The sequence below is a fragment of the Mandrillus leucophaeus genome, unplaced genomic scaffold (genome assembly GCF_000951045.1).
Source record: "Mandrillus leucophaeus isolate KB7577 unplaced genomic scaffold, Mleu.le_1.0 Scaffold568, whole genome shotgun sequence".
Lineage (NCBI taxonomy): Eukaryota > Metazoa > Chordata > Mammalia > Primates > Cercopithecidae > Mandrillus > Mandrillus leucophaeus.
In genome coordinates, this window is record NW_012106119.1 from 360,298 (window position 1) to 377,349 (window position 17,052).

Genomic DNA, 17,052 nt, shown 5'->3' on the forward strand with positions numbered 1-17,052 from the left:
TGTTAGCCAGGATGGTCTCGATCTCCTGACCTCGTGATCTGCCCGTCTCGGCCTCCCAAAGTGCTGGGATTACAGGCTTGAGCCACTGTGCCTGGCCCGTTCTTAACCTTTTAACTCCACAGTTTCGGTCTGAGGCTTACCATTGCAAGCCAGGGAAAATCCCATTTCGTGAAAAATGCATTGCCTAAGTCACTTGCCTGCCTCCTCCCCACCTGCAGGCTTTTCTTCTCTCTTGGGGGACATCCCACCCTCGAACAACTACTACATGTATCAGCAGCAGCAGCCACCGCCACCTCAACAGCAGCAGCAGCAGCAGCCGCCACAGCCACCTCCCCAGCAATCCCAGCCACAACAGCAGCAGGCATCTGCCCAGGGCCCCTCAGCTGTAGGCGGTGCTCCTCCACTGCACACCCCAAGCCCGGATGGTTGTACCCCACCAGGGGGAAAGCAAGCTGGGGCGGAAGGCTATGGGCCTCCCCCTGTGATGGCCATGCATCCACCCCCCCTGCAGCACGGAGGCTACCACCCTCATCAGCACCATCCCCACTCCCACCCTGCCCAGCAGCCACCACCTCCACAGCCGCAGGCACAAGGCCAGGCTGCCATCAACAACACTGGCTTTGGTGAGTAAGGAGGGTGCAGAGTGATCTAGAGGAGGGTGGGGTGATGTCCTTGTCCTAACTCCGGCATGGAGGTGCAGTTCGTTAGGAAGTTAACGATGGGTCTTTTAGGCTTCGCTCCTTCATGTGGGCTAATCTGAGCAATGTTAGTACTTAGAGCTCTGTCTTATAGAATTCTTGGATCAATTGAGATTGTTTTACGTATTCTCCTGACTATGAGCCTGGCTGTACCTAAAGCATAGATAGCTTTTCCAGTCCTAAACCCCCAGGTGGGGAGAGTCCAAAACTTGGAAATGCAACTGATAGTCTGTATAGGTGCAAGAATCTTGCATGTCGTCAGCCTGGTATCAGTTGACTGCTGTCTTACACTTCACTCTCTCTTATTATCCACTTTCCCCTCCTCTTTACAGCCTTTCCTTCTGACTGGTGCTCTAATATTGACTCTTTAAAGGAAAGCTTCAAGATGGTGAATCGGCTCAACTGGTCCAGCATTGAGCAGTCACAATTCTCAGGTTAGTGATCAAAGAATGGAGGAAGAGAGGGATACACTGTAAGGGAAAATCCAATAGAAACTAGAACTGGACGGGGGTGTTAAATGAAGTTCCAGAATTTAGGATTTCATCGTTTTTCTTTCTTTCTTTCTTTCTTTTTTTTTTGAGACGGAGTCTCGCTCTGTCGCCCAGGCTGGGGTGCAGTGGCGTGATCTCGGCTCACTGCAACCTCCACCTCCCGGGCTCACGCCATTCTCCTGCCTCAGCCTCCCGAGTAGCTGGGACTACAGTCACCTGCCACCACTGGCTAATTTTTTTGTATTTTTAGTAGAGATGGGGTTTCTCCATGTTGGTCAAGCTGGTCTCGAACTCCCGACCTCAGGTTATCCACCCGCCTTGGCCTCCCAAAGTGCTAGGATTACAGGCATGAGCCCCCACACCCAGCCTCTTTTGACACAAGATGGATAATATTTACATTATTTTCAAGTTAACTCACATTAATCTTGTCTTAACTCACAATATGGCAGTGAATTATCCTAGTCCATTCTGTCTTTGGGAGAGAGAAGGCCCTCAGGAATTTAGAAGCCCTGGACCACTATTTTGTAGTTTTGTCACCACTTACTGATACTGACAGTGTGACCTTGGCTGAGTCACTCAGTCACGTTGAACAGTTATCTTACTCATCAGTAAGATGGAGATTATAAGAATTTGGTACACGGGATCAAGTGGAATGAGTGTGAAAATGCAGAGCTCTGAAAGATGTACATTGTTATTGTTAGTGCCTGTTATCAGTGGGGGTGATTGATGGTGTGTTTGGAACGGTGAGATAGGGCTGGGTCTGATAGGGGCTTCCTACCTCTGCAAGGTTTGCATTGCTTGCTTCCGTTTTTGTAGAACTGATGGAGAGTCTACGACAGGCAGAGCAGAAGAACTGGACCCTCGACCAGCATCACATTGCCAATCTGTGTGACTCCCTCAACCACTTCCTTACTCAGACTGGTCACGTGCCCCCTCAAGGGGGTCCCCACCGCCCACCAGCCCCTGCCCGTATTGCTGACTCCTGTGCCCTCACCAGTGGCAAACAGGAGTCCGCCATGAGCCAAGGTACTGCACAAAGCCAGTTGCCATGGAGGTGGAGACTATGTAGAAAAGGAAGCGTAGCAGAAAGGCAAAAAAGAACTGAGGGAAAGGATTTTCTGGGGCAGCGACCCAAATTGAGCAGTGACTGAATAGTTTATCAGTGACTGAGTATCTGTTGAATCAGCGAAGTTGTAAACTGACAAATGCAAAAGAAATAGACTGTATGATTCCTTTTTAGACCTCGGTTTGGGAGATCAGAATTACTTACGAAAAGGGAGGTTAGAGAAAGGCCCTATTTTAAATTTGCGTCTCAGTAATCCCTACCTCCGGGGTGATACCAGATGAGATGGTGGTTCTATACTTACGTGATCTTCAAACTAGTGAAATGAGAGAGATGTCATGATTATGTTCCTGTTTCTTGCTTTTTTTTTTTTTTTTTTGAGATGGGGTCTTGCTCTGTCGCCCAGGCTCTGGAGTGTAGTGGTGTGATCACGGCTCACTGCAACCTTGACCTCCTGGAGCTCAGGTGATCCTCCCACTTTAGCCTCCTGAGTAGCTGGGACTACAGGTGTGTACCACCATGTCCAGCTAATTGTTTTTGGTATTTTGTATATAGCTGGGATTTTACCATGCTGCCCAGGCTATCTTCAAACTCTTGGGCTGAAGGGATCTGCCCACCTCGGCTGCCCAAAGTGTTGGGATTACAGGCATGAGCCACCATACCTGGCCCTATGTTTCTATATTTTTCATTCTTATATCTTTCCTATTTCACAATTGTACTATCCATTTCTTTTTACCCTCAGTGGTGAGGACTGACAGCTTTTGCAGAAAGCCTTCATGCCTGCAGGAGCTACAGAACAGGGCAGGGAAGAGAGAAGGAGGATGGGAGCAAGGGTATATTTTTTTCGTCCCTGCTTTGTTGAGTACAGTGACCCCCCCCCCCACTCAAGTAACTCTTGTCTTGCTTTGGCAGTGAACTCTTATGGGCACCCACAAGCTCCCCACCTCTACCCTGGCCCATCACCAATGTACCCAATCCCCACCCAGGACTCAGCAGGATACAATCGCCCAGGTAAGAGCCAGGAAGCTTGTTTCAAAACCGTTGTACTCTGATGAGTTGTTTTGCTTTCCTTTGACTCTGAGCTGGCATTCTGTGCATTTTTGCCTGCATCTCACAGGAGGGAATGAGCCTTTATAATTCCCAAGGCTGGAGGATGGGCTACCTGCTAAGGAGGTATATGTCAGGGGAGACTAACGAAGACAGATGTCCCTTCCCTTCCCCTTCCCTTCCCCTAGCCTTCCCCTACCCTTCTCCTTCTCCTACCCTTCCCCTTCCCTTCCCCTTTTCTTTTCTTTTCGACAGAGTCTCGCTCTGTTGCCCAGGCTGGAGTACAGTGGTGCGATCTTGGCTCACTGCAACCTCCACCTCCTGGATTCAAATGATTCTCCTGCTTCAGACTCCCAAGTAGCTGGGACTACAGGCCCACACCACGATGCCTAGCTAATTTTTGTATTTTTAGTACAGGCAGGGTTTTACCATGTTGGCTAGGCTTGTCTTGAACTCCTGACCTCAAGTGATCTGCCCGCCTCTGCCTCCCAAAGTGCTGGGATTACAGGCATGAGCCACTGCCCCCAGCTAGATGTACTTTCAAATTAGTAACTGCAATAGTAAAAGGAAGTGAAAGTGTACATATAAGCAAAAGATAGCTATGTGCAACATTTATGTGTGGCCTTGGAATCTAGATGGAAGACGTGCTCAGGCAAATAAAATGAATTTGTTATCCACACATACTTGCTTTGTGCCCATGTCTGCTTTCCTGTCACCTGATCTCCAGAATCGGGGGTCTGGGATTGAACTATCTCTGACAGTGGGGGGTGGGGTAGGGAGACACTAAATTGCCATAGACAAAACAAAATGAACAGATCCTTCACATTTAGACACGTATAGAAAAATCACTGTTATTCTGCCTAATCACAAGTGTTTTCAGTTTTGGGGGTGACATCTGACTCTCTGAATTCTTTGTCCATATAATATAAATACAAATTTCTATACTATTTCATGTGATACTATCTTCTGTTTGTTTGAGTCAGAGTCTTGTTCTGTTGCCCAGACGGGAGTGCAGTAGGCAATGGTGTGACCTGGCTCACTGCAACCTCCGCCTCCTAGGTTCAAGTGATTCTCAAGCCTCAGCCTCCCGAACAGCTGGGATTACAGGCGCCCACCACTGTGCCTGGCTAATTTTTATTTTTTAGTAGAGACAGGGTTTCACCATGTTGGCCAGTCTGGTCTAGAACTCCTAACCTCAGGTGATCCACCCATCTTGGCCTCTCAAAGTGCTGGGATTATAGGCATGAGCCACCATGCCCGGCCATATGATATTGTCTTCTGTATGTTATTTTATCATTATTATATGTTTTCAGAAGTATAATTTTTTTTGAGATGGAGTCTCGCTCTGTTACCCAGGCTGGAGTGCAGTGGCACAGTCTTGGCTCACTGCAACCTCTGCCTCCCGGGTTCAAGCTATTCTCCTGCTTCAGCCTCCTGAGTAGCTGGGACTACAGGCACGTGCCACCACACCCTGCTAATTTTTTGTATTTTTAGTAGAGGTGGGATTTCGCCATGTTGGCCAGGCTGGTCTCGAACTCCTGACCTTGTGATCCACCTGCCTTGGCCTCCCAAAGTGCTGGGATTACAGGCGTGAGCCACTGCGCCTGGCATCAGAAGTATAATTTTTAATGGCAGCATAATATTTAATTGCTGTGGAATGTGATTAGCTCTAGTTTATTTCCTGAGACCTCACTGAAATGGTGACCAGCAACCAAAAATAACTCCAGCTGATAAGGGCGATCACTTTGCACGGCTTTCTTCGTGGTGTTATCTGGGGCTGAGCACAGTCCTTCTAAATTGAGGGAACAGCTTCCCATCCACTCTCCTTTTACTCTCTTTCTTTCTTTCTAACAGCACACCATATGGTCCCTCGGCCACCAGTGCCACCTCCTGGTGCCAGTGAGGAGATCCCTGATGACTTCGACTGGGACTTAATCACTTAGTGCATCACAGAGTGTGGAGATCAGCCCAGGGCCGCATGGTGAAGTCTGGCAGTGGAGAAAGAGCAACCCCAACCCGTCCCTCCCCGCCGCCGTCTGTATATAGACATATATCCTCTTTTTGTTCTTTCTCTGTCGGAGAAGCCACTGCAAGATGCTGCCGAAGATAACCCCCTCTTTCCTGCCTCGTTCTGCTCTCTTCCTTCCTGTTTTTTCCTAGTTCTTTTATTATTATTCTTATATTATTATTATTATTATTATTGGTTATATACTGTCTGTAGTCTCCTGTCCCTACATCATGGATCATGTCCACCTCTTGCTAATTTAAAATCATCAGGCTGGAAGATGAAGCCGTGATAGCTACAGAGAAAAGTTTCAGACTCCAATTTACCTTTCTCTTGGAGAAACTCGATGCTGATCCCACCTTTTGGCCCTAAATTGTTTTTTGTTCCTGTCAGTTTCAGGCCAGGACTGGAGAGGCCACATTACCAAATAGAAACGGTCTGAAACATTACTTGGCAGCCAAGAATTTGGAGGTTTTAAAATGGTGCTAATTCTGTCCTCTGAGGTCTTCCTTGTCCCTTTATACCTTCAATCCTTACTTCTGGCAGTCTGCATTTCCTATCGGGGTGAAAGTGATGATGGTGGTGCAGGAGGGTGACAATAAAATCCTATTGGAATTGGAGACCTGGGTTGGAAGGGATGGAATATAAGTCAGTGTGAAACTGAGTGTACACTGCCATGTTACATCAGTGTCCATTGGCTTGTTTCGAGCGCATTCTGTAAGAAGATAGGATTGGTTTTAGCCCTAACTCTGCTTCTATGGTAGGGCATGAGGACAACTATTCAGCATAGTTTTAGCTTCTTGGAGATGATTCCAACCTAATTATTTTGGCCTTTTAAACAATTTTCTCTGAAAATTAATTGTGGCTCTTATTTGCATTTATGAATTATCTTCCTATCCCTTTTTCCCATTCAGCAAATATTAGTTTGTCCTCCTTTAATTGTTTGCCCACATCTTCCACCCATCTTTTTTCTTCCCCCATTTTCTGGGATTCTCAAGAAAGAGTAACCCATTGTCACTCTGAGTTTCATCATGTCCTAAGACATGATGGGAATCTCATTCCCACCTCTCATAGCGGAACCAAACCTTTAGTGTTGGTGGTAGGAGGATGGGGAGAGGAAAAGGGAGCTGGCAAAGAAATGGATAGGGAATATTTTAGTTCTTTAAATATATAGGCAGATGCTTCTCTTGGAATCTAGATCATCTGGCTGAAGCTTTTGCAAGTAGGCTTTGAGAGGTGAAGGAGATTGGTGGAGGTGAGTAAATAATCAGAGGCAAGAGTTCAGTGAGGGCCAAGGGGGACCCCCAGAAAAAGGTATAGAGCGAACTCATCTCTTTTACAAGGGGTGGCCATGACTCACCGTTGCAAAGTACTCAGTGTATATTTAATGTTAATTGTTGAATTTTAGTTATGAGAGGGAAGAACAATTTTATTTCTGTCCTTATTTCACTTGCTGAAAAGCTGTGGGACAAAATGTATGGAATAGACAAGGCCACTTTCTTTGTGATTTCTGCTTTTCATTCATATTATTTTATTTACCCATGATTTCCAAGAGATTTGGCTCTCTGCTCTCCTGCTTTTTTCTTTCATCCACCCCTTTCCTTTTTTTGGAAGGGGGTTATATGTGAGAGTTTATTGAAGAAGTCCAGTGAGGCTGAAGTAAAGGGGCAAGATAGGGCAGTTAACTAAAGAGCACTTTATTTCTTTGAAGCCTTTGTAAGAAAGAAATGGGGGTGCAAGTGGCTTGAATCTCCCATGACGTTGGAGGGCACTTAGTGGGGTTGAAGTATGACATAATATTTCCCGTTGGGGAAAGGAGAATTTCTCTTAGAGGGTGGCAAAATGCCTTTGCCCAGTGTCTCTATTTTAGGCATCTTTTCCTTCCTTATTCCTTCCAGTCAGGGTGTGTCCTACACATAACTTCCCATTAGTTCTCCTCAATGTTCCCCCTTTGTAAATGATCACTCCTCTTTTCTAAACCCTTTTCCTGTTCAGATCCATACAGGATTTGCAAGGGTAGACTGAATCATACATGCAAATGCCCCTTGTTCATCTGTGTCTTCTGCAAACTAGTCTCATGAAGAATTCTGGTGTGCAGCCAGGGTAGTGAAGTTTGGTTCTGGGACTGGAGATTGGCCATTTGGCCTCCTGAGATTCCAGCTCCCTTTCACCAAGCCCAGTCTTGCTACATGGCACAGGGCAAACCTGACTCCCTTTGGGCCTCAGTTTCCCCTCCCCTTCATGAAACGAAAAGAATACTACTTTTTCTTGTTGGTCTAGCATTGCTGGACACAAAGTGTAGTCATTATTGTTGTATTGGGTGATGTGTGCAAAACTGCAGAAGCTCACTGCCTATAAGAGGAAATAAGAGAGAAAGTGGAGGAGAGGGACAAAAGGAGTAATTATTTGGTATAGATCCATCCATCCCAACCTTTCTCTCCTCAGTCCCTGCTCCTCATGTTTCTGGTTTGGTGAGTCCATTGTGCCACTACCCATAATGCTTTGCATTGCTGCATCCTGGGAAGGGGGTATATGGTCTCACAAGTTGTCGTCATTGTTTTTTTGCATGCTTTCTTAATAAAAAAAAAAAAGAATGTTTACAGTTTTATCTTACTGGTAGTGGTCTCAAATTTCTTTTGGCCAGGGAAGGAAAAGAGAAATGTGAAATCATTTAGTTTTAGTTGGTCTTTATTCCTCTTCCACCTTTCACCACCAGGTTGAATTAGTTGACCCTGACATTTTTTGTGACATTGGTGGGAAAGAAGCATCAAAGGCACATCCCTAACATTCCTCTTTTCAAATGCTATCAAGTATGATGGAATATTGCGGGAGAGTCAGTCACCCTTTGTAGGTTAGTGTATGGAGTAGGCCCACCTTGCTTGCATTTTAGGATAGTTTAAAGATTTAAGATACGGCACTTTGGGGCCGGGCACGGTGGCTCACGCCTGTAATTCCAGCACTTTGGGAGGCTGAGGCAGGGGCATCACCTGAGGCCAGGAGTTCGAGGTCAGCCTGACCAACATGGTAAAATCCCATCTCTAAAAACACAAAATTAGCTGGACATGGTGGCGCATGTCTATAATCCCAGCTACTCGGGAGGCTGAGGCAGGAGAATCGCTTGCACCTGGAAGGCGGAGGTTGCAGTAAGCCAAGACTGTGCCATTGCACTCCAGCCTGGGCAACAAGAACGAAACTCTCTCTCAAAAACAACAAAAAAAAGACATTGGCTGGGCACAGTGGCTCACGTCTGTAATCCCAACACTTTGGGAGGTCGAGGCGGGTGGATCACGAGGTCAGCTGTTCGAGACCACCCTGGCCAACGTGGTGAAACCTCATCTCTACTATAAAGACGCCTAAATTTTTTTTAATAAAAACTAAAAATTTTAGTTTTACAAGCAGGCACCTGTAATTCCAGCTACTCGAGAGGCTGAGGGAGGAGAATCGCTTGAACCTGAGAGCTGGAGGTTGCGGTGAGCTAGGATCGTGCCAAGCGCGCCACTGCACTCTAGCCTGGGCTACAGAGTGAGACTCCGTCTCAAAAAAAAAAAAGAAAAGACATACTTCAGACAGGAGTTGTGTTCGCATCTGGGACTTCCTAGAGAAGATACAGTACAAAATAGTTACAGGTACTCACCAGGTTTTCATCAGAAATGAGGGAATTCTAATTGTAGGAATTTCTTCAGAATACATTTCCTGAGTAAATGGAAAAGAAAAGGAGTCCAGAAATGCTGATTACTCATTGTACATTAAATCTTTATGACTGTGTCAAGATTATTTACCTTGATAATCCTATGCAGTAACCCCAGGAGTTTAGGTCTTATTCCCAGAGTCTTATGGGATGTACTGGGGTTTCTGGAAGCCTGGCTAATTGCTATTATAGCAAGTCTATAGTCACTCACTAGGAGATTTATTTGCTGCATATTTAGAGATTGTGATATATTCTGAATGTGAAACAAAAGGATTCATGAATCTCTGAGCCTTGCGAGGAACCATGAGAAAAGCACTTATTCATATAAAATATACAAGCAAATTAATATATAAGCTGGAAAGGTAGCACCGCAAATTTTATGTCAGACATTCTTCAACTGAGAGAATTCCTAGTGATTTGTAATATTTCTGCATATACTTCATAAAATTTTTCGTTTTTATAAAAAAAAATTTAATCTTCACCTCAACCATTGAACAAATAATGTCTCGCAAGTCTAAAACATATCTCATTTTCTATTTTGAGAATACATCATTGTATTCGGTTTAGATGAAGCAATGTTGTGATACAAGCAAGCCTGAAATTTCAGACGTTTAACACAAACATTTACATACACAGAAAAATGAGAAGGTGGTAGGGAGTTAGATAATTTTGTTTTAAATGGAAGAGGGACAGAAGGAAAGCTATATAAATGGTTGGAGTGTATAGACAAAGTAGAAGAAAAATATGTGGTCATGAATGAATTAAAATATGGTTATTAATGAATATTGGGATGCTAGATAAACAGATTAAAAATATGGGGTGCTTGGATAAACATTTTCATCTTTCAAAACAAGAAGTCATTTTATCATGTCTCCAGAAAAGAGCAGCATAAGCACATGATTTAGAAACAACATGATAATTATCAAACGAAACATCTAAAATTGTGCAAGTGTTATCTCTGGGAAATGAGAGTGGGAGGAGCGAACTTTTGGGTACGGTGAAGTAGGAGACCTCATATTTCATTATATACCTTATTAAATTCATTTAAAACTATGTGCATATATTACTTTGGCAAAGAAAAAGTTTTTAAAAACCCAGAAGACGTATTTAGTAATTTTGGCATGCAAGTTGCCTGTTGTTATGTTTTAAAATGTGATGGCAAGCCTGGTAGGGTACTCAGTTGCAGAGAGTAGAAGAATTGCTGCTCCATCCTCCACCCTCTTTCTCCTTCCACTTGAAATGGGTTTCTTAGAAAGTATTATTTTGGAGCAAGAGGAAAGGAGTAACTAGAATCTTGTGAAATTAGAGGTTGTTTGAGGCACAAAGTCTGATGTGGAAGATTTGGAGGCAGGGGAGTAATAAGGAAATTAAGGAGCTTAAGAAGAGGAGTGGAAGATAGGTACCCAACTGGTAAGCAGATAGAATAAACAGAACTCCCCAAACCACAGCTTTCATAACATTTCATGAGTCAGTTTTTAGATGTGTTAGTAGTCTGTTTTCACGCAATAGATGCTTATTTAGTTGTAATAGTGGAAACCATATGTAATAGTGGAAATTTCTATGTCCTGTACCCAGGGGTGTGCCCAGTGACAGGCATCATTGCATAATTCTGTGCTCCAGACTCAGTCTCATGGCTTCTTGTCTTCAGAGGCATTTTCTTTCTGCACCTTCTTTTCATTTAAAACCATCAACACCACACGACAACAAAGCAGTAGAATATATGATCGTCTCTCACTCACATAGGAGAAGAAGAAATGGTTTTAAATGGAATCTGGAAGACTTAGACAAATGCTAAGGAAAAATTTAATGAGGGAAACATCAACAAACATTTAACATCAAACATTGAAAAACAGAGTAGATTCTCTTATGTCACCCAGCTTGCTTTAGGATAGAAATAGAACTAATTTTTACAATGATTTTTACATTTTGCATTAATCAGAAACGAGAGGGTTTGTTCAATGCACTTGCTGGGTCCTAACCCCTAGAGATTCCAATTCAGTAAGTCTGGGCTGGGGCTTGAGAATCTGCATTTCTAACAAGTTTCTAGGTGATGCTGATGCCAGTAGTCTGTGTACACTTTGAGAACAAAGGATTGATTCTTTGACAGTTTTTGAAGTCCCCTGCTCACCATATCACTTCATCCTTTCAGAAACGTTCACTGTGTGATTACCTAAGAGCCCCTGCTTGTTGGCTGCTCCGCATTTTCACACAGTTGTACTAATACTATTTCTCTCTGAAAAGACATTGTTTGAGGAACAGTGGGTAGAATGTGTGAGCTCCTCACTGAAGGCTGCCTCCAGAATGCTCTGAATGGACTGCCTTGCTTTCTTCCTAAAATCCTTCCCCAAGAGGGCATAAAGGAAGGGATTAAAGCAACTATTGGCAGATGCTAGAGCAGTGAATACATGATCCCAGGACATCAGAGTTTTCCCCAAGGGAGTTTCTGGGTCAGTAAACAATAACAGGACTCCAGAAATGTGGTATGGAGCCCAGCAGACAAGAAAGACGGTCACCACCACCACCGCCACTCGAAAGGTTTTGCCCTGAGACTTGGCGAAGCGGCCCCTTTGCATTCGGAGGACAATGAAGCTGTAACAGGCTATCATGATAACAGAGGGCAGCAGGAAACCCACCACTAGCCTAGTGATCGTTATTGCCACGAGGGGTGTTGACACTGGATTGTCATATGTGAATTGGCCTAAACTGTAATAATCCTGGAAATGTTGTGGTAGCTCATACTCGTATAAGGAATTGCTAGCAGCACTAGGGAACAGCTTTAAATGAGTAGATAGAAAAGCATCAGAGTCATCCAGTGGGCTAGTTTTGTGACCTTCAATAGGAAACCCACTGGGGATTTTAGGTGAGGCCACACCGGCAGGTTTAAATACATTAGAATACGGACTGTGACTAGCAGAGTCCTTAGGGAGTGAATCCGCAGAAGGTCTTTGAAACGTTTGAGGGTGGAAGGCAGTGGTGACTGTCCAAGGATGATCATTTGCTTGGAAAGAGGAAGGATCTAACCTATCATTCATTTCTCCAGGCAGCTGAACAATGTTTTCAAGAGACCTGTTTTCTAGTGGATTTCCATAAAAGTCTAGATAATCTAATGAGCCGGAGAGATCAAATTTGTAGCCACATTTACTATGGTTGTCTGTAGTGAAGATTTCCCGGTACACGAACACGGGGATGCACATCACAAAAGCCACCACCCAGATACATCCACAGATAGTGCAGGCCGTCCCTACATTGCGATGATTCTGACACCAGATTGGCTTGAATACCACAAGACAGCGGTCCAGGGTAACGGCAGTAAGCAGGAAGACACTGGCAAACATGTTGAGGACAATGATGGAGGGGATGAGCTTGCATAGGAACCTGCCGTAGGGCCACTGTCCCTGGAGAGCCAAGTGAGCCAGCGAGAAGGGCAAGGAGAGGCAGCAGAGAAGGTCCGCCAAGGTGAGGTGGAGGAACCAGACTGTGTTCACTGTACGCTGCATCTTCAGGCCAGCCACCCACAGCACCAGCCCATTGCCTGGCAATCCCAGTAAAAAAGTAAGGCTGAGAATGACCATGGAGAGAATGACTGGGGACTCATTCCACGGCTGTGAGAGTAGGTCAGTTGAATTGGTCTCAGCAGAGAAAGGCGCCATTGCTAAACTTCTGCAAAAAGATGAAAAAAATGTTAAAATGAATGGTATCTTTTTGAAAATGCATACATATTCTTAGGATTCTAATCTTCCCACATAAAGATGTGGGATCATGAAACCAGAAGGTCCTCACACTGTTTTAGTTTGCCTTCCTTCACCTCACACTGGACCACACAAAAGCATTCTCTGATAGACAATTTTATTTATTTATTTATTTATTTATTTATTATTTTTCAGACAGAGTCTTCCTCTGTCGCCTAGGCTGGAGTGCAGTGGATTGATCTCAGCTCACTGTAAGCTCCGCCTCCCAGGTTCAAGCGATTCCCCTGCCTCAGCCTCCTGAGTAGCTGGGATTACAGGCATGCACCACCACGCTCGGCTAATTTTTTTTCTATTTTTAGTAGAGACGGGGTTTCACCATGTTGGCCAGGCTGGTCTCAAACTCCTGGCCTCGTGATCCGTCCTCCTCGGTCTCCCAAAGTGCTGGGATTACAGACATGAGCCACCACGCCCAGCCGGCCACCAACTTCTTAATCCTTTGTAATGTATCTTCTGCTTCCATAATTCTGCTAAAATTACTTCTAAAAACCAAATCCGAAAGTTTGTTTCTCAGCCACTTTCCACAATATGTGTCATTATATACAGTGACTTCTTAACACTCTCTTCTCTTGGCCTCTGTGATATTACCTTCCCCTAATTCTGAACATGCTTGTAAATGTACCGTTTTATAGCTTTCCTGAACAATTCACTATTCCAACTTAATGCCATTTTCTGTTCCATGGCTAATGCTGTTTACTTCTATCTAGAATTATGCCGTTCACCAAGTCTTTAGCTTCTTAATTTGTGTGTGTGTGTGTGTGTGTGTGCGTGCATGTTTGAACCTTTTTTCATATTCTATATGCAATGACACATTTTATCTTGTATAATAATTATAATGACTGTCTAATCTATTATTCTGGATTTAAACTTTATGATGGTAAAAAGGAGCCTTATTCATAAATGCTTGTTTCACATAATTTAACACAATGCCTTATGAGACACCAAGGTTAAAGATTATGTGGACAGGCTGGGTACAGTGGCTCATGCCTGTAGTCCCAGCACTTTGGGGGGCCATGGGGAGCAGATCGCTTGGGGCCAGGAGTTTGAGACCAGCCTGGCCAACATGGCAAAATCCCATCTCTACCAAAGATACAAAAATTAACTGGGTGTGGTAGCTCACATTTGTAATCCCAGCTACTTGGGAGGCTGAGGCACGAGAATCTCTTGAACTAGAGAGGCGGAGGTTGCAGTGAACGGAGATTGCACCATTGCACTCCAGTCTGCATGACAAAGCGACTCTGTCTCAAAAGAAAAAAAGAAAAAAGAAATTACTTGAATAGATGGATGCCCATTTTGGGGGTTGACTTTTTTTTTTCTTTTGCAATTACATCTAAAATTCTAATTTGTATCCATGTAATCCTTACCCAGGCCTCTTCCTTAATTCCCATGCTGTCCCTTTTAACTTTCTTTTTGTTAAATTCCTAATTTTTATTGGATAAAATAACATTTTACATTTATTTTTATAGAAGTTCAAAATATTTTTGTGACTCGGAAGTAGTTCTGCTGAGTCAACCAAATATTGTTATAGGGCCTCATATGATTAGCAGAAGTTAAAATAGCAAGTCAACAAAACAATAAATAGAAGACATGGGCTGGGCACAGTGGCTCACGCCTGTAATCCCCGCACTTTGGGAGGCTGAGGCGGGCAGATCACCTGAGGTCAGGAGTTTGAGACCAGCCTGTCCAACATGGAGAAACCCTGTCTCTACTAAAAATACAAAATTAGCCAGCACGGGGACCCATGCCTGTAATCCCAGCTACTCAGGAGGCTGAGGCAGGAGAATCGCTTGAACCAGGGAGGCAGAGGTTGTGGTGAGCTGAGATCATGCCATTGCACTCCAGCCTGGGCAACAAAAGAGAAACTCCGTCCCCCTCCCGCCCCCTCCCCCGGCCAAAAAAAGAAGAAATTATTCTCATTCCCCTTTCCATGGCCTTGTCTACTCAGATATTTAAATCCTATCAGGGTACCCCCCTAAAATATTGAGAGAAGGATAGAGTCATAGGATGCTTGGACCGAAAGAAAACTTGGTAATCATCTCTTCTCTCCTCATTTTGTTGTTGTTGTTTGTTTGTAGAGACAGGGTCTTGCTATGTTGCTCAGGCTGCTCTCAAACACCTGGACTCAAGCAATCCTCCCACCTTGGCCTCACAGTGCGCTGGGGTTACAGACGTGAGCCACTGTGCCCAGCCTATGTTTTCTGTGCTTTTATTTCTCAAGACAGTGAAACTCAGCAAATTAGATTACTATTATATAATCATTACTAGGGAGGTTCTTGGATTTCAGATCCAATGACTGTTAGGCCAATGCTGTTTTTAATACCACAAAAAATCACATTAAAAAAAAAAAGATATATGGTATTGCTAATAAAGGGGAAGCTGCCGAGAAATGCATGAATTGAAGTAGCAGGGACTGCAAACAGCAAACTTTCAATAAAAATAAATAGAGTTATCTGTCATGAGCTATATGTTAAATATTGCATATTATCTGTTTTGAAATGAAAGTATGTATGAGTCAGGGATTAAAAGTCCTTCAGAACAATGCCGGGTGCGGTGGCTCACGCCTATAATCCCAGCACTTTGGGAGGCTGAGGCGGGCAGATCACCTGAGGTCAGGAGTTCAAGACCAACCTGGCCAACACGGTGGAACCCCATCTCTACTAAAAATACAAAAAATAAAAATAAACTGGGTGTGGTAGCACGTGCCTATAATCCCAGTTACTCAGGAGGCTGAGACAGGAGAATTGCTTGAACCTGGGAGGCAGAGGTTGCAGTGAGCTGAGATTGTGCTACTGTACTCTGGCCTGGGCAACAGAGTAAGACTGTCTCAAAAAAAAAAAAAAAAAAAGTCCTGCAGAACAAGATTATTTTTTACATTTCTTCAAGTTAATTTGGCTAAAAAGTACCATACCTTTATGTTTAAGATTAGTAGAGGATTAAAAAAGTTATTACTAAGTTGACCAGCAGTAATTTAAAGGTAATTAATATCCTGAAACTAAAATTCCACTATGATAGAGAAAGAAAAGTGGACCCCAGAATCAAATTGTAGTAATAGGATAACAGAGTCAGTAGCAATAAGGACAAAATAATTAAAAAAAGAGAAAGAGGAAATGGAAAGGAAAGAAAGTATAATCAACGATTTGAAAAACAAATTAATGGGGACAGGTGGAATCAAAGTTCAGGGTGAAATACATAGCCAATTCAAAGAGAGGAAAGAAATTACATAAAAATTCACTATTAATTCCACTATGAAAATATTAAAAGCAAAGACAAATGGAATGTGGAATATTTAGAAAAGGGAAGTTGGACATAGAGATAAGACAAAAGAATTGAAAGTCGGAGAAGAAATAGGGGAAATAGAAGATAATGACCCTCAAAATCATTGCCATTAATGAGCAAAACAAGCTAAGCACAAGTCATCAGGTGGATCTAGATTTTCTTACCAAAAAACCAAGACAGTAGCTGAAGGCTTCAGCACCTGGATGTCCCCACGAGTCTGTCTGGTCCCCACACTTAACCACAGTGAAGTCATGAAGTGTGGCAAGAAAATTTGCTGAGCTTTCTCTTCTTCTTTCCTCTCTCTGTTTCTGGCAATAAATTAAGCCTCATGCTCTAGACCACTATCTGACCTCACAGGAAGGGTTTCAAAGTGAGTCATTTCTAAATGACTTAGAAAGGCGAAGCAGGAAAACAGAAGTAGGAGGCTGTAATCCTGAGACATTTTCTGCAACACACAGAGAACGGTTAGAGAGAGGGTGCTTCTGTACATAGGGTTCAACTCCATAGGTTTTGTTTAGAAATGCAAAAAAAAATGACTCTATGAGATGTGAGGGTTGGGGTGGGGAGTGGTTGGGGAGGAATGACCTGAATAAACTCATTTAATTAATCTCAAATAACATATCCTAAATGCTTGATATATGTGAAAAATGGTGCCATGCCAAAATCAGGATGGATGAAGCTCTGTTCTAATCTCCAGAGATTCACAATCAAGTGGGAATTTGTACCCATACATATACACACAAAACTGTAATATAGCCTACACTATAATAATAGAAGTAACAATAGAAGTAAAATAATAGAACACTCTAGGCAAGGGTGTATATAACCCAGGGCAATCTAGGAGAGTCTTAAGATAGAAATAAGATGTGGGCAAGTCCTTAAGTACTTGTAGGAATTCTAGAGACAGAAAAAGGTGTAAAGCTGCTTAGGCCATAAGTGGAGCCTATTCAAGGTCAGGTAGGTGGGAGAGGGCAGTGAGGTGGCCGAGGGCAGGGAGGTGGCAGAGGGAAAGTAGGTGGGGAGGTAGGTGGGAGAGCT

The 17,052-nt window shown here is 43.7% G+C and overlaps 2 protein-coding genes across 5 annotated transcripts in view; one reads left to right on the plus strand and one right to left on the minus strand.

Annotated features, from left to right (window-relative positions):
• The window catches only part of FOXJ2 (forkhead box J2), a 28,610-nt gene extending 20,693 nt beyond the window's left edge, over positions 1-7,917 (plus strand). The window contains exons 6-10 of the mRNA XM_011998337.1: positions 219-623; positions 1,031-1,132; positions 2,006-2,215; positions 3,165-3,263; positions 5,154-7,917. Coding sequence (XP_011853727.1) covers positions 219-623; positions 1,031-1,132; positions 2,006-2,215; positions 3,165-3,263; positions 5,154-5,242 — 905 coding nt within the window. The 3' untranslated portion in view covers positions 5,243-7,917. The remainder of the gene's footprint in view (positions 1-218; positions 624-1,030; positions 1,133-2,005; positions 2,216-3,164; positions 3,264-5,153) is intronic.
• Positions 7,918-10,762: 2,845 nt separating this feature from the next.
• Positions 10,763-17,052, minus strand: part of C3AR1 (complement component 3a receptor 1) — a 6,608-nt gene continuing 318 nt past the window's right edge. The window contains exons 1-2 of one of the 4 annotated variants that reach the window (XM_011998321.1): positions 16,179-16,253; positions 10,763-12,649 (exon numbers count right to left, since the gene is read on the minus strand). In XM_011998321.1, the coding sequence (XP_011853711.1) occupies positions 11,197-12,642 (1,446 nt within the window). In that variant the 5' untranslated portion in view covers positions 12,643-12,649; positions 16,179-16,253 and the 3' untranslated portion in view covers positions 10,763-11,196. Of the gene's footprint in view, positions 12,653-16,121; positions 16,372-17,052 lie in introns of those variants that run through there. The other 3 variants (XM_011998320.1, XM_011998318.1, XM_011998319.1) reach the window with 3 other exon arrangements.